The sequence below is a fragment of the Tetrao urogallus genome (genome assembly GCF_951394365.1).
Source record: "Tetrao urogallus genome assembly, chromosome: 2".
In the NCBI taxonomy this organism is placed as follows: domain Eukaryota; kingdom Metazoa; phylum Chordata; class Aves; order Galliformes; family Phasianidae; genus Tetrao; species Tetrao urogallus.
In genome coordinates, this window is record NC_136814.1 from 5,981,728 (window position 1) to 6,006,974 (window position 25,247).

Below are 25,247 nucleotides of genomic sequence, written 5' to 3' on the forward strand. Positions count from 1 at the left end.
ACTGGATATCTAATAGGTTGATTTATTTCATCTGAGTGTAGATCTGCCGCTTCTGTTGTTCCATCCATGGGGATTTGTGTATTTATCAGCTTTGAAAATAATTATTGCATGTGCATATTCCACACCACTGCCTTGTTCCAGGGTTCAGCAAACTGCTGAGGTGTGGAGCCTCCATTTTAAACTCATGCTTTGTGAAATATCAGGGTTACTATTTTCTGTGCATCTCCTTGATCCTTTGGATATGGTATTCTTTTTTTCTTCTCAGCTGCAACCTAAGTGTCTGGTTTGCTTAGAATTCCAGAGATCTGAGAGTTCCTTCTGGCATTTTCAGTGCTTGTAGTGTTAAGCACAAACCAGATGAGCTCCAGAGGACATTTAGCTTGTTTGGGATTTCTGTTTTGTGTCAGCTTTTTGAAGCCATGTATGGGAATGCTCAGAATCTAAGTGTCTCAATATTGTATCTCATGAAGCCCAGATCTCAGACTGCAATCTATGCTCAGATATTTGCTAGAACAGTCTAATCCACATTTTCTCTCTACTTAGGTTACTATTATCAGTGGTTAAAAAATCCATTTTTGTGTGCTCTACTGATCTAGTGTTCACTGATGTTCACAGATTTGGTACACTTTGCTGTATGTGGCAGCTCTTTGTATATAGATACACTGTGATTTAAGCTAGTCTTACTAAACAGATATGATGCAATTGACAAAACAGGCCAATAAATGTCATCACCAAGCTCACTTTCTCAATTTGCACCTGAATTTTGGCACAAATGATTGACAGCTCCCAGCTGGGACTGCATCAGAAGTGATGTCCCAGTTTATAAATCAATACATAAAAACTGAAATTTCGTTTCTATCAATGGCATTATTCACCATGATTGTTTTCTTACAGCTGCAAGGGAGTTTAGTTTTTTGTTTTCTGTGATGATTAGAAGATATTTTTTGAACTCTTAACCTTCAGTTTGTTTTCTCTCATTATTTTATTGCAGGAATTGATTATCTGCATCCTGATCTTGCCTCTAATTATGTAAGTACATGCCGACCTTTTCTGTAAAATGTGAATTTTCTTATTGTTATTGCCCTTCTTTGTTACAAAATTGTGAGCTGTGAAGAGGCTAACAGTACGGCTGAACTGCTGATCTTAGTGATGATACATTTCATATTGAAATAAGCAGACTACAAATGGGGCTGCCTGTGCAAGGAATGAAAAGGTTGACAAGGCTTTTTATAAAGGAATGACAGTGCTTGGGCACATTAAATAAGCTGCAGTTTGCAGTATTGGATTGGAGACAGAAATGAGTAACCTGGGAATTGGCTTTAAATCCTGCTATTAAGATGCAGAGCACACCTGTCACTTGGAAGGCCGTGGAGCTGTGGGCTGTTGCAAGGCTGCTACTGTTCACCATGGCTCAAGCGTGCATTAGCTTTTGAAACCTCCAGGAACAGCTTAATTCCTTTATAACAGGTGATTTGGTCTGGTGCTCCAAAGCATGCGCAGGGCAGATTGTGTATTATCAGCACACACAGTGTCAACTGACTGTTCCTCATACATACCTCAGGCTTACTTTTAGACTTGCAGCTTTTAGTCTTAATTCTTCCAGACTCTTCCCAGCCCCTCGTGGTCACTAGCACTGTGTCCCCAGATGTCTAGAAGGGCTCCCAGCACCCTCAGGCTGCTTTTGTGGTGTGAAGCTTTCACACTGTGTTTAAGGCAGTGAGGGTGAAAAGCTGTGGCTCTTTGCCTGATGAGTTGCAGTGTCTCAGCTTTAGGTCTTGCTCCTTTACTGCAGTCAGCAGCTTTCTTTCAGTAACCCAGACTTCTTCAGTTGAGCAATGTGGTTTGGTTTTCAACTGCAGTTAAATGAAAAGAACAAAAGCAACTGGAAATTTTGGTAAAATGACCCATTCAGAAAGAATAGCTCCAAAATTAGAAAGAGTAGGGCAATTACTTTTATATATTAGTTGTTGCAACTTGGAAAGTAAAAGACAACACGCAGGATGAAAACCTGTTCCTTGTATTAAACAGCTAATGGTGGAGAATATATGGGTAGAGACTTTGGGCAAAGGACTTGGGAAATAGCTGACTGGAGAGGTGAAGTGCAAGATAACCTGTTTCACTTGCTGTGAACTGGCTTAATAACTCGATAGGAGCTAATTAAACCATCTGCCCTAACTGCAAAACCCTCACCCAAGAGGAGTAACTCAGTAGGATGTTTGAATAAGTTTGTATGAATTAAAAATGTTATTAAAAGATAGCCTTTGTCATCACAGGAATTGTTCTCAGCATGAATGCTTTTAGCATACGATCTAGGGCCAGAACGTGCTTTTTGCTCACTTACTTGCTTTTGCAGCAGCAGGCATGAACAAAGCACAAGAGAATACCCTGTTTCTAAAATAATCGTGTTTTGAATAAACAAGATACAACTGTGTACCTGTATCTGATCTAATGCAAAGTAGGAACATTTCTGTTGTTAGCAGTGAACCTAGGATCGTGCCCAGAAACTAAAAATAGATTTTTAGTAATACTGTGTTTTGTCTTTCAATTCTAAAAATGTTCTCTGTCTGATGGATACTCATCAGGCTTAGCAAAAGTGAGTGCTTAGAGTGGCAATAGTGAGTATTTTAGTATCTAATGGAAAATAGAGTAGAGAATATCATGACAATGAAGATATCATGCTAGAAGTCAGAAAACAGTGGAGCTGGAGATAGACAAAGAACTATTGGGCTGAAACAGAAGACAAGCTGATTGGGAAAGGAAAAAACAAATTTTTAGTGGTAGCTGTGGAAGACTTGTGAAGAAATTGATCTTGAAGAGAGATTCTTAAAAATGCTGTGTAGGAATGGCTTTATTTAAACACAGATTGATCTGGTTGTGAAGCAGTAATCAGGCTGTTGAGGGATGAACAGCAGTGCTAAGTGCTGGGTTCGGCCTGGCTTGGACAGGGCAGGTCAATAGCCAGGCATAGAGGAGAAGGCTGAAGAACGAGGGGTTGGTCTGGCAAATAACCATTAAGGAGCAGCAGAAACTCCATCTGAAAGATCACAGACTTATAGTAATTACAAACCCAATGCGTTTAATGTAGAAATATGAAAACAGGGGCTGAATATGCCAGAGGATGCTGCCAGAAAAAGTGCTGATAAATTAGCGCATTATGTGCAGGGTAAGCAGGGAGGGATGCTGGCACCTCCTCGCAGGGATGGCTGCAGTAGCTGTGTCTGAGAGGTGGCTGCTGAAGGGCAAGGTCAAGTCCTGCTCCTGCTGCTAAATTTTCCATCTCCTCACTCACTGAAGCACAGCACAGCGGTTGCAGGCCTCAGTTCACCCCTGCTTTACCTCTCCTCCTCTCTCTGCAAGGCTGCACATGCCTCTGAGTCCTAGGAGACCCTGCTCTGATAGCTTCTGCTGCATCTTAGACGCCACAAGGGCATTATTTCCCAGTAGGTAGTAATTTGGGCGTGAACTAAAGACAAGAATTTCACTCCAACCTGGAGGAAAGATTAGTTTAGACCTGGAAAGGCAATGAAGTCAGTCTCTTAGGAATGGATCTTTAATTCTCTTCAACAATTGCAGTCACCCTTGCACAGTTCCTGTACCACATGTTTAGCATTTCATGGCATTTACACTTTGGGACAGCTTTCTTTTAGGCTGCACTGCTTATATTTAGGAAATTAAAAGTTAGTTTTTCAAGTGCACAAATGCTTGCATATCACAGCAATATCTGTTCATTTTCTTGAAAAACTGGGAACAGTTAGAAAGTTTCTCAAAGGTGATGCTTTCAGCACGTTAGCATTGTTCAAGTACAAAACCTTGGCTTCCATTGAATGGTTTCGGTTGGCTTTTACGTTTTGAATTGCTGTTTTATTTTGCTTGACCAGGTTAGCGGAGGTTTAGCACTTAGGTATAGTGAGGATCAGAGAGGAGAAAGAGCTCTCTAAAAGAAAAACAAACCGTTTTGTATTTTTTTTCCTTAATTTCAATGATATGTGATCTGTCTCTGTCCTGCAAGGCACTCACACAATCTCACTTTTTTAGTATCACATAGTCCACGTGTGTTCAACCTTTTGGCTTGCTTGGTCTGCACTGAATGAAGGGGAATTGTTTGGGCCACATATAAAATATATGATATAGCTAATGTATATAAGTAGCAAAACATTTTATTTTTAAATGTTTTTTATTATAACAAAAGAGAGCAACAAAACCAGAAACCAGTGTGATTTGTGACCCTGTCTTTATGACAGACACATCAGGCTGGTTCAATGGCAGTGGCTGCAGTTCTCAGTGAGCTCTCAGGTGTTCGTCAGAGATTTTTGATGACATTTTACTGTTTGTGTGCTTCATCCTGGAGAACAGTTGTCCACAGAAGTACATACTGCCAAAAAGCAGTGACAGGAATAAGGCAGACTGTGAACGGAACAGTATTTCTCTCTGCTAAGATATATTTTACAGAAGTCTGGTATACAGACGTAATCAGATTTTTGAGTTGAATATCTGATTGCAACTCGAACCACTGCATTTGAAAGGTTGCAGGTAATCTATTTGCGTCAACTGAAAATGGAATCTCAAGTACATCAAAAAATTGGTGATTTTTTTCTTCCCGAAATCTTGAAAACTATTCTCAAATTCCTTTATCAAAACAGAAAGCACGGCTGCATTTTTTTTGCTGTTCACAGGACTGTGTTTAGCCAGTATAACACAATGCACACAGTTATTTGCCATTTATCAGCACTGCACAGCACCTTCCTTGTGCCCTGGTTTTAGCCCAAGGCCGGGCTGGGCCAGGTCACTCAGTGGGGCAGGATGGGCTGGGCTGGGACACGTGTGGTATGTGGTCATGGATTGGACATGCCTGAGTTAGTGTAAAAGATTACTCTTATGCATATGAAACTTTCTAATTAGGATTGATTTATGTCTTGGATATCTTTTCTTTTAGAAAGTCTGATATGTCAAAGTTGGTTTTGTCCCAAATTGGAGTGCAGAATTGATGTTGCAGCCACAAAAATGGGATGGGGGAATGAGGAAATGTATTGTTTCAATAATTTTGTTCAAGATATATTTTACGTTTCCCAGAATTAAACATTTCATTGCTTTTCCTACAACAGCCCAAGAAACCTCAGAATTCAAATAGGTAACATCTAGTCTTTGCATGTGAATGAAATACATTCTCCATTTGTATCCAGCTCACTCCAACCAAACCCCAAATGCCCTTTTTAGCTGGCCAAGAGAATTATGAACCTTTATTTCTTCCCGACAACCTTCCTATAGACATGAAAAGGAGCATGCCTTCTCACAGTCTGGATGGACTGCTCCCCCTGTACCCCACTCAGCAAGCTGCAGTCCAGGCACTTGCTCCTCCAAGTTTTGGGGGTTATTTGCAAAGCTGGAATTTTCCATTCTGCACTGTGAATGCAGAGACTCATTGTCAAAGGATCGATATTTTCCTCCATGCCTTGGAAACCCTGCAGAGGTTCAGCCTTCAGGAAATTATTTTTTTTCCCCACGAAGAGAACCCTTCATTATGAACTGATAATTAAAAAGCTGAAGCCTAATGCACTCAGTGCTTTTCTTTCAACTCAGACTGTGCTTACAAAGCCAGCAATTTTCAGGACTTCTCTGAGATACAGCATCTGAGTGAGAAAGAGAAGGAAAGTAACAAGGGCTGCATATTAGATGTGTCTAGTAAAAGAGGAGAAGCAGCAGTGGGGGTTGTGCAGTACAAACTTTAGAACATTCTTTTAAAGAAAAGCCTAAGGGAGCAAGCAGATTTGTTGTGCCATGAGCAGAAATATGAACTGATCTCTCCCTCACATGAGTTTGTATTCTGTAACTCTCACACTTGTATCGTGTCTGCTGCTGAAGGTCAGTGTAGCTGCATTATCCCATTTACAGCAGCAGGGAGCTGATCATCTTGTGTAAGCAGATTTATCCCTGATTAGCAGTGGTGAACAAAATCAGAGTCCCACCGAGGCACTCAGACCAGGAGTAAAAAATTTCTGGTTTCAATGCCTGAACTCTGCCTGAAGCTAAATAAAAGATAAATGAAGGAGGGAGTAAGGAAGAGGGCATGTCTAACATCTGTTATTGAAGAACAAGAAGTGACTGAGCAGAAAACTATTTAAAAAGTATTATACCTGTAAAATGGGAATCATGCAGCCATTCTCAGTGATCAATAGTAATATAATATGTGCAGGTAAGGTGACTTCCTGTCTTTTCTTCCCTCTGGACTTGCCTGTCTTCTCTCTCCAACTGACTACAGCTCAAGAGGCAAAGCAATCTCTCTCTCAACTTTTGGGGCCTTATCACCAGCAGTTGTGCTAACAGGTCCGCCTGTCCTGCCAAGAGGCACACAGAATACTTTTAGGATAATTATAAGCAGAGAAGCAGGGAAATGTTCTTCTGTTATGACCTGCAATTTCCATTGTTTACTAGAGGAACATATGCATTGCTGAATAATTTTTACAGCCAGAAGAGAAATAAGTAGTGCAGGCAATAAATTATATACTGTAGTATCTGCACTAAAGTTAGCTATGGCATAAAGGATCTTTTTTCTTAGCCTCCCTTGCATGCAAAGGGAGGCTGTATGTCAGTGATGGTTTAGCACTGTAAATCATCAGCATCTGCCCTAAAATTCCTCAGCCTGGTGGTAAGATTTTGTAAGTTGACAGGGCTCCATTGACAGCTACTGAAGCATGCTACTATGACCCTGCTGATCTACTTCACTGAAATCCCAACTGATACAATGCCTGAGTCAAACAGAATTCACTTGAAAGTGGTGGCGAGAAAAACTTTGCCCTTCTAAGACAAAAACGTGGAGGAAACTGTCTGAAAACCCTGCCTGGCATCAGTGAGTGATTTGAGTTTGCTTGAGGAGATCTGGTATGGAGAGAACTTCAAAAGAGCCTGTCACAGTTGCACAGTTGCAGCTCCTACTGCATTTCAAAGGTTTATTGAGTGCATACACTATGCGCTTAATGTCAATAAAGCTTTATTGCTAATACATCAAAGGTATTTTATGGGCAAACTCTACACCCTGGTCATTATTGCTAGTACCTATTTTTAATTGCAATGTTGAAGTAACATTACCATATCAAAAGATAAAGAACAAACTGTTTCAGATAGTTCAATACATCGCTAATTGGATTTTAGATTGCTTGGTTTCTTTCTTTCTTTCTTTCTTTCTTTCTTTTTTAAATGTGTTGCTGTGGGGTTGGGTATTTTGCGAATAGATTTTCCAAAATAAATGCTAGCATATCAATTAAAAATTATCCACCAAAATCTGGGATTAATTGCATCCTTCTACTAACACTTTGCAAATTCACTCTGCACACTGTGATAGATGTTCTTGAAGTAGATTGTGGCAGAATTTTCATCAAGAAATTGTTGAGTGAGAAAATGAAACCTTTCTTTAGCCAGGCTACAAGGATGCAGGCTGGCATTAGCAACAGAAACTGATGGCCTTCTGTCAGCTGTTTATGTTGCTCAGGTGACTTCTAGCAGCTAGGAAGCTGGTTTTCAGTCTTTGGAAGATGGTCGTTACGGACATGCAAGATGCTGAGGTTTCATTGGGATGAATTAGAATTTAGTGGGAAGGGAATGAAGATCTCTGTGTCAGACTTGGCAGGTTTTCTTCTATTACTCTGTGCAGGATCAGCTTCTGGACTCATCTCTGTTCTGGGCAATCTGTTTTTTTTCTCTGAACATATGGAAAGCTGAAAAAGAGCTGATGCCTCCTCTGATAAGATCAGCCAGGCAAAAGGGGTGCTTTGCATACTTGGAAGGCCTGAGTTTACCACGTACAGAAAATGCTTAATGTCATGTAATACATAATGAAGCCCCTCCAACAGTCCGTTCCTCCTCCCCTTGCTCCCAGCAGCACCTGCTTTTACAGGTACACGTTACACTGGAGCTCACGTGCTGCAGCTTACTTAAGATGACTGCTCAGTTCCTCTTCTCTATCTCATAGCTACCTAAAATAGTCACTGCTGCTGGGAGAGAGAAGGCACAGTGCTGTGTAAGGGAGACATCAGTGTCTTCTTACTTCATGAAAAATAAGAATGTTTTGTAACCAAAGATGTTATCAAAGCCTTATAGCTTTCAACTCAATTAAAAATAGAAGAGCTGAAAGAATTTAAAACTATTTCTCCTCCGGATCATTAAGTGTGGCCACGAGCCATAGAAAGAGGCTTTTGCTGCAGAGGAGGCAGTAACTTGTGAAGGAGGCACAACTGCCTTAGCAAGAGACAGCTTGTGTCACACACAGAGCTGTTTTCATAGCTGAAAACAGGATTGCTCATGTCAAAAGATGTTATGATAATGCATTTGCCAAAGTCCGTTGGGGGAGATCTAGACTCCAAATACTTGGCTCTTTCCAAGTGCACTGTGTTCAGCTGAAGTTGGCACTGTTCCATGGATGTGGACCTCCTCAGGCCAACTAATCTATGCTGGCTATAAAATATCCTCAAAGTACAATTCTTCCAGAATCAGAATGATTCATGTATGGTAGCTGCACTTACCTGAGATTATTTCCAAACAGTGATTGCTGCAAAAAGTTTTCGGCTTTCTGCTGTATTATAACCACCTGAAAAGGATATTTGTCATGTTAAATGCATGCTTCATGTGCAAGCAACGTGACGTGGTGCCAAAGATACTCATTTTGCAAGCTAAGGACCACACATTGTCTGCAGCAGTTATTTTTCCCTGTAATCCATGTATTTAATTAATCAACCGCACACCGAGAAAGTGTAAGGTGGCTAATCACTTTAATCATTAAGCTGTGGTATTAGTTTTCACTTAAGGCATCGTTCAAGGAAAATAAATTAGGGCTTGAAATGAGAAATGTGCAGAGGTGGAAAAGCAGATAAGGACATTTCTTCATCTGACAGGCACTTTTAAAATTGGCTTGTGCCTCTCTCTTGAGTTCTCCAAGAAAGTTTTTTTGAAATGACTTTCTTCTTTTATTTAGACAAGGCAAGTAGAGGAAAGTTATCAGTTCTCACTGTTTGCTAAGAAGGGATCTGGTACTGTTCTGTTTTGGTTGTATATTACATTCTTTTCTGGAGACTGTTTAGCTTTTGGAACCGGCCAGAAATCTTGCAGTAGAACAATATCTTTTGCCAGCAAAGATGAGCTTTTTATAAACTGTAAGTGTCCATGGGGTAATACAAATAAAATATTTCTATTTTGGATCGATTCAACTTTAAATATTTGTCTGCTGGAACTTTCTGAATTAAATCAGCAGCAACAAAATGCCACTCTAGTTTATGGTCTGCTTAGGGAGGACAGGTTCAAATGCAGATTCTCCTGGAGGCAGTGCGTACCATGTAATACTGAACCAGAGTCCAGTAAAATTAAGTAAGGAGCTTCTAATTCCCCAAAGAGAAAATCACACATTTTTAATTGAAAAAAGCCAAACATATTTTTGCAGTTTTTTGCATTTGGAAGTTCCTGTTTTTTGTGAAAATAGTTACTTTAACTGCTCATCCTGCTTAAGACACTGCTGATGTTGAAATCCCTGAATATCGTTCAGCATTGAAATGGAACTTCATTAAACTTCATGTTGTAGTTACGTTTTGCCTACTTAAGGTCTTAGCAGAGAAATCTAAATTAGACGGTGTTTGTGGAGAATGCTTATCCCTCAAAAAGCCTTGTAAAAAATTGATAGGTGACAAGGATGGACTTTCAGACCTAGTGTTGACTTGGCAAAAAGGACGCAAACCCTCTGTTTATTAGTGGGCGTGCTAATGACAAACAATGGCATGCAAAAAGGACATTTTGGTGGAGTCCCTTGGGTAAGCCTGCAGGAGAGAAAAGCAAGAAGACACAAAGAACCTGCTATCTTGTGCAAACAAATGCTAGCCTAAATACAGTAGAGAAAGATGCAAAAGGACTCCAGTACTTAAACACCTCTCCTTCACTGTGCCTGGAAGTTATTTTGGTTCATTTGAAATTAGTTCATTTTTTTCTGTTTGGCACTTCATCTTGATGCAGCTACTTGCTTTGCATTGCTTAACACTGCTGTATGCATTTGTGTGTTCTGTATATAATAGTTCTTCTCTTGGTAGATGAACTAGTGTGGTATGTAGGTTGTTAAGATATTTTTGAATGTCTGCCCAATTTCACATTGCTTTGATTTAAAAATAATGTACTTTCTATTGCACTCCCAACAGAAGCAGTAAGAATAATGAGCCTTTCTTAGAGGGGAACAAAATAGCAGTGCACAGTGTCTGATAAAATGTTGGTCTCATTGAAGTCACCAGTAGCCCTTCCATTAAGTCCAGGGCAATCAGAAATTTGGCAGACTGTACAAACAGCAGGTTTATTGGATTTATTCTACTGCGTATTGCTTTTTTCAGTCATCACAAGAGACAGGCTTCATAGCTTCATCAGAGCAAATAAGGATCCCAAAAGCTGTGGAAACATGACCAAGCAGGATAACGTCTTTCACTACAGGACAGGAGCTTGTATTTGATGAAGCTTCTGCTTCTTCCCATTCTGTGTAGCAATTGTGTGAAAGTTAAACAGGTATGCTAGTGCACAGCTCAGTCACACATTCCCCCTACTCTTTGCTCTTAAACTTTGAAATGGAAGATCTTTGGAAATGTCCTGCAGTCAGGCTGTGGTCTGCATTTTGTTAAAGGGCTCTCTTTGAATATGTACAAAAAAGAGTACAAAAATCTGTGCTACGTTTAAGGACTTTATAATTTCAATGCTAGTGTATGTTTTAACAATTGTTACCTACTGGGAGAAACAAGATCACTTTAATTCAGTGAGAGGCACTTAGTTGAAAAATTAGTCAAAAGCGATACCGTGTCTGACTGATGTAATTGTGAATCTTTCATTGTCAGCTAATGATGTCTAGGACATCTCTTAAATTTACGCATCCAATAAATTGCTGTGAAAACATCAGCTGCTAATCAAACAGAATAATATAAGAGAAGAGTCTGGAATGATATGTTCTGTTTAAAAGCATAAACAGTGGCACAGTACATAGTACATGTAGACTTACACGAGATTGTTCTGCAATCTCACCTTATCTCCCTGAAATTTTGGATTTAGCTATTCAATGGTTTCCCTGTCTCTCACATAGAATAAACAAAGGAACTATTTTTAATTAATAGAAAAGCATATAAACTAATCCATTAAAGTCCCTGAGAACCTAGCATGACTTGACAGATTTTAGTGACAGGAATACTCTCTTGCAATACGCTCAACCTATGCTAATGAGGTCAGCATGCAATTGGAATAAAAGAGTAGATCTTCAAGACCTTGTAACTCCAAGGCGTGTAAATCAGCTTCTATTTGCTTCTGTGATGAAATAAATGTACATAATGGCTTGCATTATGTTTTCTAAGTCTCTTCTCTGAACTGTTCACCTCCTTTTGATCCACTTACAATGTCATTTTTTTGTGTCCTTTTGTCATCATCCATACTCATGCAATTTAGGTGAAACTGCTTTAGTGCTTGTTAACAATTGGTTCTTCTCTTGTCAGCTAAGAAACCTTTCAGAACAAGGAGAAACCATTCACTTTACTGTCTTGCCTGTTCTTACTTTCAGTGCTCGTGTAACAAGGGTAGCTCTCCCAGTCCTCCTCTTCCTCTCCACAAACACCATCAACTAGATCTGTCTGTTGTCGCTACCTCACCAAACCATCTAAGCCACTTGATTTCCATCTTCTGCAAAGGTGCACTTTGCCTGTCTTTTACAAGCACAATTAGTGTGACTGGTTTTAAGTGTCCAGCCTCAACAGTCTGCCAGTTTTGTTTTATGAGTGCTATTACAACCATATGACCAGTATTCGTGCACTTTGCTGGAAGCATTGCTGATAACTGATCAGTTTTTACTGACTCTGACTGCAGTGCCTCTGTGATTATGGAGGGGCATGTTTCCATGCAGCTGCAGGGCAGCGTTTGCTCTGCCAGCACAAGCAGCTTCTCTTTGCCCTGTTATGCTTCAGAACTGTTCTTGAGTTACTGCTGAACACTGCAAAAACTGAGCTACAGATTTTCTTCCACGTTGGAGAAACATGTCCCTTATCCACCCCGTGGCACTTAAGAATGAGGCCTTTGTGTTGGATGTGATCCAAATCCTGCCTGTGGTATTATGGTAGGAAAGCCTGTGGCTGGTTTTGGTAGGCTTTGAATTGAGCCCATTGAGAGGAGGGAGAGAGAGCTTAGCTCCCTTTCCTTCCAGCTCATCCCTGACAGAGGCTGAAATTGCTGGCTGCTATCACAGCTCTGCAAACACAACCTTTACTGCAGCTTAGCACCCAACATGATATTGGTGTACCAAGTGTGTGTTCACAGTATTTTTCAGTAAGATTCATTTTGCTCTTTATATTTGCTAACATCATGAAATGGTCCAAGGGCTTCTCTGGTTCTGGCTATTCAGAAACCATGTTTTTTTTCACAAATACCCTCGCCCTGAGTTAAAGAAATCAAAGAGTTCATTTCATAAGCTGAAGACTTACAGCTTTAAATTTGCCACTTGCCCTGGAACTCATTACCTGTAATTGATTTATTAATCGTCTTCAGTCATGTGCCTACCTATGAACATGCAGTGACTCTTTAGTAAGTTTGAGGCATGTCTCAGAGATTTTTGGCATCCGCTCTGAAATGTAAGCAGTGCTTGGCTGAGTAGAAATGTCTCATTTTTTCTAAATTAACTTGCTTTGAGGAGCTCTCATTCTAAGTAATTAACAGTTTTGGTGCACTTCAGGTTTCTTCCACACCATCCTGAAAAGTGTGGAGGAAGAATCAAAACTGTCCTCCATTCTTAAAAATTAAGGAAAAAAAAAGTTCAACTTAATTTTTCTCTAAGATTCTGTGATTATTTTTTGTTTGTTTTCTGTCTTGTTTGACTGTGTACCTCTGAGCCAAGCAACAGCAAAAAGCAGCCACAGTGAGCTAGACTGCATGTAGCTGAATGCATCTGGCCTTCCATTTGGTCTACTATACTGGAAAAACACTCAGCAGTCTTGATAGCTAAGAATGGAATGGATTATTTCTTCTATTATTTGAAGACTGAAAAACTTTGTTGTCCTTAGATTGATCTGTTTCACTGCTTTACTTACTACATAGGTGCTTTTTCCCCATGTGAAATGGTTAATGAGTTAATTTTAGCTGCAAGCTTTACTTTGAGGATGATTGCATGCCAAAAAGTGCCAGCTGGCAATGTAACTCATCTGGGTTTTCTGATTCATTTATTTTTTTGATCTGCAGGGGAAGCAGAACAGAAATTAGTAAAAAAATAAGATAAGTGGTAAATAAGAGGTAGTGCCAAGTGAGATGAAGAGAAGCTGATCAGTTACTTGATGAAGGAAATCTGTCTGATCTAGAGAAAGATTGCAGTTTAAGGTATCTTGTTAAGCTGTTTTTCATCATAACTGTTACTTTAAAAATAATACTACTTAACCACAGATAGATATAAATATTAATGCAAGCCCCATCTCTTTTTCAGTTGCATGGGGCTTTTTTTGTTGGTTTGTTTGCTATGGGGCTTTTTTTGTTGGTTTGTTTGTTCTGTTTTTTAAAACCTAAGATGTGTCAGATTTTCTGCTTTGCAAAATAAGAAGCAATATTACAGGTGACACAGTAAACATGTCTTCCTATAAATTTTGACAACTGGATTATTAGAATTGGTAACATCTGTTACTCCAAATGCCTTTATTCTTATAAAATGAGCATTAGCCAAATGTTGATAATAGTCAGCTTTTACTCTTTTGGCTGAAATTTACCTAGTATTTTACCTAAACCTAAAATGTTGAGTCTTAAGAGAATTGAGGTAAGAGATTTTTCAGTTGTAACTTCAAATCTGCCCAGTTAAAGGAAGACTTCTTGGCCTCTTAATAGATCCAGGAAGCTGGAAAGCGGTTTCCTTAGCAGCTAACAGGCTGCTGAAGGGCAAGACCAGTTACTTGAGGGGACAAAATGGGTCATTCGCCATTTCCCCCACATCAGAGTTTCCTCCCAAATCTTCTTCATTTCAACAAACCAGCAAATATTGCAAGAAAACCTACACTTTGCTGTATAGATAGGGCAAACTGATCAAGAACAATGCAATGGTGTTAGCTTCTCATGAAGTAATGGCTTCAAAGATCCCTACTTCAGTAATCTTTCACACCTTTTTACTTGTATTACTTATTTTCTGGTGTTTTATTCCACTCATCTGCTGTGTGCAGCAGGTTTGCTTTGCGTTGTGAAATCACGTTGTGATGTGCTATGTACTTGCTCACTTTGGGGACAAGCAGAGCCTCTAATGAATACCTGAATCCGGAATGCTAGGATGGTTTATGGGCACCTTGGGTAGTATTCAGGACCTGGCATGCTTCTCCATCTGTTTCAAATGAGATTTGTATTTATTTTTCTGTGACTGCTTTGAAAAGGAGGATGGTAGAAAAGTGTGCTGCTGTCTTATAAATTATTCAAGATATGACTGAGTATTCCTTCTTTTATAATATACCTGTAAGAACTGGGTAAAAAGCTTATGTCTCTGGAGGGAGATGAAAGTACACTCGGACAGCAAATTCACTTTTTGTGGTTAATATACTCGAATACAACCCATTTGTGGATGTATTCTTGATGTTGACAAGGTCCTGAATTCAGCTCTGGATTTGCTGGATAAAAGTATGGACATGTAAATTAGCTCATGGAAAAGCAAAGCTGCTTAAGAATTTGCAGATTTTTTTTTTTTTCTGAACAAAACAGAATAAAAAATCCAACCAAGATCTAGAATAGCATAGTTCCCATGGCGGAGGAAGATGGCTACTGTATGACTACTGACTCAGCAGCTGTGACTCTTTTTCATTAATGACCTTTAAGCTTTATGGCGTTCCTCCTAGGCAAAATATCACGTTGCCTCCTTTTCTTTGCCTCATAGGAAGCGTTTCTATTTTCTTAGGCTTGAGTCTACAAAACTGAATTTCATTTCCCACCGTATGACATGCAGTGTTATTTTAATACAGTTTGTCAAAGAGGTCATACGTTGTAATTTGAGCTCAGGAGTTTGCTCCCTGTTTGGATGAGTAAAGAATTCAAACAAGTAAAAGGTAGCTCACTGTGTCAGATCTACAAGGAATTGCGGTTTCTTGAAGAGGGTAAGGCAAATGCCATTTGTGTTAAAGATGTTTCTTTTATTTTAAATCTCTGGGCTAAATACATCAGTGCTTTAACATCATTAATAGAATCAGATTGTGGCCAGTAGACATTTCTCTTTAATTGTTTGTTTCATGGACTTTCATGTAAGCATAGGCAAATTTCATGAGTTAAGGAGGAAAAGAGAATTATATGTGAATTACTCTTTAGAGGCTTGTAAAGCTATATAAAAATTTATGGGCTTGCTGCATTACTCAAGGTACATAATTTTATTACAGATCTGAGCAACACATGGGACAATTGATTTACTGTTATTGTTGTATTATACAGAATGAATGTTTTACAGAGAAGATGGCACTGCATATATTTTTAAAAGTACAGGGCAATTCTTGGGTAGGCAAAGCTTATTTTTAAGGAAAGCTGAATTTTATACCCAGGTAAAAGTCATCAATTTGTATCCTAGTATATAAACTATTACTTAGTAAATGATTGAAAGAATCTCATCATCATTTTTTGTCAGCATGTTACTTGGGATAAAGATACAGAAAACTAGATAGCAAAAGTAGATATATGCCTTAAAATCCAAGATAATCGCTCTCTTTCAAAGCAAAACAGCCCTTCTCTGTTATACAGCAGAAATTATTTACATGTAATTATGTATTGATGAATGTCAGGTTCAAATCTTTTTACAATAAGGAACTGGTATTGATTGAACACAGGGGGTAAGATTGATCTTGTTGTAATGCCATGCTTCAGGATTTGTCCAGGTCTAGACTCCAGCCTAAAACTGGCAGTACTGAGTTGCTTCCTGAATCTGATCATTCCACTGATGGTCGAAAGACTGGACAACTACATCAGATACTGACAACCAAATATCAGACAGACAAATCAAGTCTAAGAGAAATACCTACTGGTAGGACATTAAAATTGAAAAACCAAATTACATGAGTTGAAAGGCAATATATTTTTATTTCACTGTGCTGCTGCAGATCTTCTTGTGCACTGCTTTTCATTGCCACCTCATCTCTGAGTTAGTGATAAACAGTTTCTTGCTGCCTGCTGGAAGGGCCAGCCTGTGGATGAGAACGGCAGGTCACAGATTTTAGTGTTCACTTCCCAAAACACAAGATGATTCATTTTGGCTACCAACTGAAGCCGTTCCTTTTTTGATCCAGTGCTGTAGGGGTTAGGGGGAGGAAACGGGGAAGGAAAAATAAAATATGTTCTAGCTTAGATATTTGAGAATTTGATCTTTAAATTAGGAACTTGAAGCAGTCCATTTGTACTCGTCAGTGCTGTTTCATTTCCAGTTCCACAGCTTTCATAGCGTGGGCAGAATGTTCGCTTATGAAGATGAAACTTGCCGTCTTTTTCCAAAGACCTTAATGAAGATAAATCTTGCAGTCAGCAGTTGTTTTCTTTCCAAGAACTCTTCTTAATTTTGCACTTTGTCGATGGTTCCTGCTAAATTAGATATCTTTTTCCTCCGAGTGCAGCTATCCAAAATCAAGTGAGTAAAAACTGGAAGATTTGGAAGAGCGTTGTGCAACCTGGTTTGTAGCCTGCCTAAAGCAACCTTTCCATAGTCTGGCTGTTGGTTACATGGGACATAGAGCAGAGCTTCAGTCTGCTGCAGAGTGGGCTGAATCATTTGTGGAATCCATTTTCCCATCACCATTCTAGACACAAGTGGTATGTCTGCAAAGCTAGAAGGATTTTTCCATCTATAATTCTCTACACAAGGAAATTAACAGAGTCAGGAGTGGTTGATAGCTTTCATGATGCGCTTGAATGTCTCATGTTTTCCTGAAAAAATCAGCCTCAGCAGCCCTCCTGTCAACTCAGAGCCCATGTCAGTACAACTGTGTTCCTTCCCTATGAGAAAAAAACCTGAGCTGACTCACAACTGAGTTTCAGTTCTCATCCATACAATGAAGTGAAACCAGAAGTTCTAACTGAGTAAGGAATTGGCAATATGTTGGATTACATTTAGTACCCAGTTAGCTCATAGCTATGTGAAAAAGATCTGAAATCACTGGAAATAAGTTCAGTTATCTGCAGTCTGCATTATTTCCAGGCCATGTCTAGTCCAAGGCAGCAATATAAGGAAGTTTATTTAATTTGTGATTGGAATTCATTTATCTCCAAAGGTTTCCAAGTCTAGACTGACAGAGTAGATTTTGTCTTCTAATTAAATTGCTCAGAGAGTCATCATTTCTGTTTTAATTTTACCATAAGATGCATTTTTCCACCTTGTTCTGCTAGGAGTAGATACTGCACTTGTGTACAATCAATGAATATACAGGTGATACAGTATATCCAGGAGTTTGGCGGAGGTCTAGGAGAGGTGCAGCCAGGCTCCACCCCTTCCTGCAGCACAGGTGAATTGCCTGCACCTGTGCTTCGTGGCTGACTCATTGCTCACCTCAGGTGATTAATTAGAGGTTCAGGCCATGATTCAGCAGCCCCATACAACTTGTTCATAAAGAACAGGACTGTTGACACGTTCATTTGTTTTTATTGACGCTCGTTTCTTCTTATGTGTGGGATGAGACTTGGCCCCTTGTGCAAATCCTTATTGCAACTCCTCTGGACGTTGCAGAATCCAAACCTCCTCTGTATCACTGAGATAGGCTATATGTGCCACAAGGTTTTTCGTAGAATCATAGAATGGCCTGGGTTGAAAAGGACCACAATGATCATCTAGTTTCAACCCCTCTGCTATGTGCTGGGTCACCAACCATCAGACCAGGCTGCCCAGAGCTTTTGTCACACAGGACCCTAGTTGTGGTACATCATCCGTCTCTTGTGTGAGTTGCCACATCTCACAGAACGATTTGGGTTACTCATGAAATTCCTGCAATAGTAGAAAGAGTCTCCAGCAACAGCCAGCCAGGAGTGGGTGCTGGAGGAGCAGCACAGCCACCAGGCCAGAGGCCGTCAGGTGCCTACATGGTTGTGGCATCCTGGCTTCCAGTGTTTGCAGTTTTCTGGACTATTGGAGAGGGAGAAAGCACAGCATCTAATGCCCCTTCCAGATTCATTTTCTATTAATTTGTCTAACCTCTTTTTTTTCAGGCTTTTGACCTCTGTATTGCTGGGGGCCAATGAATTTTGTAACTCATTACATGCTCTGTGGAAAAGCAATTCTTGCTGTTTTCTGCTGCTTCTCTATCTTCCCTCTGGTAATTTCTGTGGATTCCTGCTAGTTCTTGCATTATGAGAAGTAGTAAATAACTCCCTGTCCACCTTCTCTGTGCTATTTGTGATTTATAGACAACTGTCAAGTTCCCCTTTTTCCCCGGCTGAAAAGTCATATTCTGTTTACTCTTTGCTCATACAGATCCATGCCATTCAAAGTGCTGTATAAGCAACTGTGATAATTAAAAGAGGTAAATTAAACATGCACCTGGGCACAGACGCTCAGAAGCACTGAGAACCTGTGGCTACAGCTGAAATTATTAACAGGCATCTTAAGGCTGAAAATCAGGGCCTAAGTTTAGAGATACCGAGAGATCAGTAAAGATACTTATAAAGGTATTTGGCTATATCTGAGCTGGAGAACAGCACTGAACCATGTGGCTGGCATTCTGCAAGCCTGGACTCCATTCAAATACTGCAGAATATTTATTGTCCATATTGAATATAAAGAACCAAGCTCTCTGGAATGATGACCCAAAAACTCATTGGACAGTAACCAGAAAGATACTTCAATTTGCCCTCCAAGGGTCAAGGACAGTGTTGTCTCTGTTTCATTCTGGCACAAGAGTTTTTGGGAGCTGGGGATTTTGAATCTAAAATCCAAAGACTTTGGTGCTACTAACGGACTGCCTATTCCTGCACCCCTGGAGCTGAGAATTTGCTGAAAAGGAATGTTTTTAGGAGCAAAGCTATTCAGACTCAAATTATCTTCAATAGCATGCTCAGCCAAATCTTAAAAAGAATGTAAGTACATTAATTAAGAATTAACATAATTCTACTCCTTGTGTATGGTGTTTATTAAAATATAAACTCTATGATCATACAGTTGTGAGGAAGCTTCTAAATATTTTTAAAGGCTTAATTTTCAGTCACCCTTAATTTATTTCTTTTCATTGAGAGAGAAGAAAGAAGATGCACTTGACTTTCTGAAACTCTCCAGTTGCTTCTCAAATATAGCATCAAAAAGTTGCTGAGTGTCCTCAGCTCTGCTGATGGGGCAAAATCATGAGTGGTTTAGATTGTGTAAAAAGGAGAGGCTGGGATGGAATTCTCAGAAGGGTCCGACAGCCACATTTATAAAGCTGTTCAAACAACTGAAGGATCAAGAAAATACGCAGAGAGAATTTTGACACGTATGTCCTGAACATTAATACAGTTTTCACATTAGAATTTTGTGAAAAATTTCATAGCCATACTATTTTTCTTAGTAAGAAGGAAAACCCCAAGTGTGTGGCCATTTCTAATACTGATTGGAAAATGTTGTTTAATCTTTGTCCTGCCATACTAAGCAGCCTAATAGCTCATGAAAATGTTGGCGAGATGATAAAATTAAGCTGAAACAGGACCTAAATCCTCTAATAAAGCACTTTTGGGAGTGGTGTTGAGTGTCCAAAATGGTGTTTGCTGAAACACAAACAAGCAGAATTTCACAGAGAAGGAATGACATCTTCTTTTCCGGGGGAGAAAAAAGAACCCAATACCTAATGAGATTTTCTGTGGGTATGTGTGTCCTGCTTCATCTAGCATGTCTGCTTTCCTGCGCGTTCACTGAGCTTTGTGTTTTGCAGAATGCCCAAGCTAGCTACGATTTCAGCAGCAATGATCCCTACCCTTACCCCCGCTATACAGATGACTGGTTCAACAGGTAAGTGGGTTTTGAGTGGCTTGCTGTTCACTTCTGTTTGCATAGGAAATTAAAAGTATTTGCTAAGATTTGTGGAAGACTTTCTGCTAGATTCTGTGCTGGCCAAAATGGTAGCTTCAATCTCACTGCAGTTTATAAAATTGGATGTTACTTCTGACTCATTTTTAAGATCATCTCTAGATAATGTCATTTCATAGATGGTTTAAAAATGGTTCACTGTAGTATTCAAATGAAGATGCTGCTTCAAAAGAGTATATATTTAAATTGCTTTTATGGGTGATAGCCACAGAAAATTTTCTGTCATCTATCCTATGACAATATAATAAGCCAGCTCTGTAAGTTTAATATAATTCTGATGGGTTTCCTATCTACTGCATCCAATGCTGTATGACTGCTGTTTAATTTTTAAGAGAGTAAGCTGAAAGAAGAAATTTTATGCAGATTGGAGCCTGACAGAAAAAGGCTTTGGGGTGGGAAGAAATGATATTTTCTCTTGATTGTAAACTAAGGAGGCTGAAAAGCAGCGTGGTGTAGAATGACCAGCTTAAAAACAATTAAGTCTTACATAAGTTCTGAATCATCTGCCTTTTCAATGCAATTTAAGGACTGTGATGGAGTAGCATTTCAGGCTAGGAATTGAAGTCCTTGTACACTAGCTGGAAACCTGCTCTGTTGTGTTTTAAACTTGGAATTAACAGCACAGCTGTTTGTTGCTTAGTTTCTCCTAACACATGATTGCCCAAGACTCACTTTTCCTTCTTCAGCTCTTCAGCCACATTTTCCCCAGGGTCTCGGATAGATTCTGGCTTAGATTTGTAAAACTTTTTTCAGAGTATTTCCAAGGAAGTTTGCAAAGGTCTTCTGGATATAAATACAACTGATGTCATCAGAGTTTATATAGCAGCAGCAGTGAGGATTTGGAAACTCATAGCAGTATCGGGGCTCAGTCATAGTACTTACAGAAATACTTTAGGCCTATTTGATGTGGTTTTCATCTCTTAGTACAGCTGCATGAATGGCCTCTGAGTTTTGGATGTGCAGGTCTTCTTTTCATTTTGCTTTGTTGGCTTCTATTTTTAAAGAAATCAGTGTTACTTCAGTCAGGTAGCACAAGAAAGATTTGGGGCAGCTGTGCTTCCACCTCGGACACAGGCTTCTTGGAACGGATCAAACAGATTTAGGAGCTGCCATGTCCCCGATTACCTCTTTCAGAGACCGGCTATTTTTCAGCCGGACTGAGATGCCAATGATATTTCTCCTTTATTTCAGGAAAGGACATCTGACACTTTTAAACTAGCATGAATCCAATTAGTGAATGGAAAGTCAGAGAAAGACTGGGGCTCTAATTTGTGAAGGTCTACTGCCTTTCTTGCTTTATTTAAGAGAAGGATCTTTGTAGGAGAAGGATGTTGTGGAGCGGCACAGAGGAAGATTAAATTTAGCTTTAGTGGGTAATGGTTGATTGTGTCATTTTCAGCGTAGAACTTCATAAAACTATGTGTGCTCTGCCAAGCCCCATTAACACCAGTTGTGCTGCTATCAAATATTTTATAGTAGGGCACAATTTACAGTCCTCACGTGTTCAGCAAGGTAGCACCAGAGGCAGAGGTACCTCCTGAACTCTCTTAGGGAAGCCTTGAGCATCCTAAATGTGGCAGGGTCCCTGGCCTCAGGGCTTCTGGCTGAATTTGGGCACACAAGGGAAGAATTGAGAGTAAGAAGCATGGTTATCTGCACCCTGATCTGTAAATATTGAGAATGGCATTCTGCTTGGATGCTTCAGCTGGAAGAGAGATAGTCAGGAGGGGAAAAGTAGCAATTGTTTTGCTGAATTTCTTCTTGATTAATTTTTCCAGAAAAATAGTACCTTCTTTGTCATGAACCATGAGATCTCTTTGGTGGAATAGGTGATTTTCTGCCTTGCAAGGTAAATCAAGGAGCAACACATCAGTTAAGCAGCCATTTCTTGCCAGCACAATCCAGGAACTCCTCAACTTGTACCCAGTTGTTCAGGAGTAGTTGTAGCTATGTTTTTCTCTGCATATTTCTATACTGTGTTGTTAATTATGTTGATGTGCCCACCCATAAGCTATTGCCATAACTGCTTACTCCTGAATTATTATTACCTGGTGCTTACAACTGCCTGCCTGTGACAGTCCATGCATGTGTGTAACTGCACAGGTGCTTCTGGATAGACTACAGTTACACAAGAAAACATTCAAAACAACCTACAATAAAGACTCCATTTTGCTCAGTTTGCAGTAAGTTCTGTATCACCCGTTGAATTTTATGCATGCAGGAGATCAGTCTCAAAATAGGATAATATCCCTTTTTCCATAACGAATATGTTTCTGTGTAAGCAATTCAAGAATAAGAACCAGAAGACTGTTTTTTAGAAAGATGAACCAAGGGGCTTTTGTGAGCTGCCAGCTGCATGTGCAAAGTGTCATTAGTCTTTAAGAAAAAAAGGAAGAGGTTTTTTGCATGGAGTATTTCATTAATTCCAGCTGCTCTGCTTATAGGCACAGATTCTACTTTGTTCTTTGTAAGGTTGCTGGAGGCACTCTGGCCTTTATTGAGAGCTACTGGCTCTCTGTGAAATCAAGCAGAGTGGGTTTTAGAGGGGGACAACTCGGTGCTGTGGGCAGGAAGCTGCAGGCAGGCAGTTGGGCTGCTGTTAGGGCAGAGGCACACAGATACTAGAGTTACTTATTGCCATCCTTACTGCACTGTCTGCTTGACTGTGCTCAGACCCATGTCTTGGGGATCATGGAGGTCACCATTTTGGGGTGGGGAATGCCGAGTGCACAAACCTGAACCAAGCCCAGTTCCCAAAAGCAGAGGCAGCCCCCAGAGCTCAGAGTGGCTTTTTAGCACCCGTTTTAGGAACTAGCAGTGATTTTAACACCTAATCCTGCATAACGTTTGGGATGTGGTAGGTACCATGTTGCATGGTGCAGAGGTATCTGTGGGAGTCAGGAGTAGCTTGGCCTTTCTGTACAGCTTTCTCTTTTCATGTTGTGGGCATGCACGAGGCCCTCCATCTTAGAGCACTGAGATCACAGCTTTCTGTCAGGATAAAAATAACTATTTCCACTGCTATAGCTTCTTATTCAGTATATTCTCTCAGATGAGAGTTTGCTGTTATTCTGTCTTGGAAATCCATGTTCTCAAATATTGCCTGTCTTGGAAATCCATATTCTTCAGAGGCTTTAAAAAAAAAAAAAAAAAAAGGGCTGTTATTTATTATGTATTCTAGCAGAACCCCTCTGAGTCTCCCTTTGGTTTCCAGACAGTGCTCATTAACAGAGCAAAAACACCTGCTCCCCTCTTCTTCATTTTTTTTTTTTCCCAATCAATACACTGCAAACAATGCACTAATTGAGAATTCTTATATCCAACAGCTCATTCTGTCTGCAGCATTTCTTGTAAGGGAAGAAAGAGCCACAGCATTACTGCAGGTTCTTTGCACACTCAGATGCAGGTGGAGGGGCGCCTTCCACAAGTAGATCCTCCCCTATGCTATGCTCTCCCAGTGCTCAGAGGCTGAGAGCATCATGCAGATGAAAAGGCAAGAGCATTTGACTTACAAAAATGTTCCTTTGAGCTCTGCATATTTGACTGCTGCCCACTGCAAGCACCTGAGGTGGTTGGGACAGGCAGCTCATCACTGTTGAGCCTGTAGCTCAGCATAGCCCTTCTTACAGACACTTGGCATCAGGAAGGCAGAATTTTGTCCTTTGCTGTTTGCTGATGTATTTCAAAGCCGGAAAAAAACAACCTCCCCTGAAAACTGGGGCCACCTCTTCTCAAAAACATCTAAATAGAAGAGACTGTCAATAGGATTGGCAGTGGGCTTCAGAAATAGAAATGGTTTCCAAAATCAAGGAGTCAAATTTTGATAACTAGTTCAGATAGGCAAAGCTGTTTCCCAGTCCACCATAATTTTTCATGTGTGTTCATATAAAATGTTTGCATTTATACAGTGTTCATTGAAAAAGCTGCTCTATGTGCTAACATCCACTTTGCCTTTGATGTATCTCATTCGTAGATGAAAATATTCTCGAATGTGTTTTATCCCCTTGTTTTAAAGACTGGAATGTAGCAAAGAGATGAACATTAGAGAAGGAAGCTGTGATCTGTGCCCATGAGACAGGTCACTTCGTAGAAACCGCAATGGATTTACCAATGATACATGAACAGCAAATAGGCCTAAATTAGAAAAGTCTGCTATTTGCCATTAATAATTCAACCAAATGCATTTGCAGTAGCTCACGTGTGACTTATTTTTTCCCCTCCATTCAGCAGCACATTACCTGAACCCTGAGCTGCTGGAGCAGGGCTACTGGCAGCCTTCATCATTTTGGCCAGTGTGGAGGGGAAAAAGGGGAGAGGACCTTCCAACAGTCCTCCTGTTTTTTCTCTCTTTGAGACAGAGTCCACCTGATGATGCCACCCATATTATTTAAATTTTTTTGCACCCCAGCCTCAGTCAAGGCAATTTTTTAACAAAGCCGTTTATTCTACTTTGTGGCTTGTAGCTGTCCACAGGCCACCAGATAACGAATGCCTAGCAACGGTGTGTTTCCTCACAGCTCCTTGAACAAGGGCACGAGGGAAAAACTGCTTGGTTGTTGAAAGAAATTTCTCCAGCAGCTGAAGAAGTCCTCACTACTCACCTCTCTACCCCTTTTTAAAAGGAACTTGCCTGCGATCTTTTGTGATCACAGCACTGTGTGCATTTGAGAGCAGTCGTTTTCTTTCTGGAGGCTACCTTGAAAAATACCCTCTTCTGAGTGAGGCAATAGTAAGAATGTGTTCCTTCTCGCCCCTTGATTAATTCTACGCTCACCTTTGCCAGAGGTGCTTAAAAAGGACAGAGGGAGAAAAAAGATGATTAAAACAAAACAATCCTGCTGCCCCTGGGGATGGTTTGTCTGGGACTCTCCACAGCCTCTAGAAGACAGCACTGCTAATTGCACGAGTCCTTAGTATGCTGTAGGAGCAATGCCAGCTGGAACGCAGAGTGGGTGGATGTGAGTGGTGGAAAAGATTGATATCGATGCATCTCAAAGGAACCAAACTGACAGCTGCATAGGTTTCGCTTGTTTCTCTGCTATATCTGCTATTTGTTTTAAAATGAGATTATACTGCCCTTCTCTATCTTCTCTGCGGTTTAATTTCTGAGGTGAATTAAGAGGAAGAAAAACGATCTGCGATCTGCCTTCTTGTAAGCCTGCCTCGCAGCCACCAACAGCAGCAGGGTCTGTGCTAAGAGCTGTAAAGCACTTCAGAGACACCGAGTGTTCTT

General features: G+C 40.2%; 1 protein-coding gene across 1 annotated transcript in view; it reads left to right on the top strand.

The window, feature by feature from the left end:
* The window catches only part of PCSK2 (proprotein convertase subtilisin/kexin type 2), a gene marked incomplete at both ends in the record, with an annotated part of 92,825 nt that overhangs the window by 46,703 nt on the left and 20,875 nt on the right, over window positions 1–25,247 (top strand). The window contains 2 exons of the mRNA XM_079532840.1: window positions 992–1,029; window positions 19,860–19,936. Coding sequence (XP_079388966.1) covers window positions 992–1,029; window positions 19,860–19,936 — 115 coding nt within the window. The remainder of the gene's footprint in view (window positions 1–991; window positions 1,030–19,859; window positions 19,937–25,247) is intronic.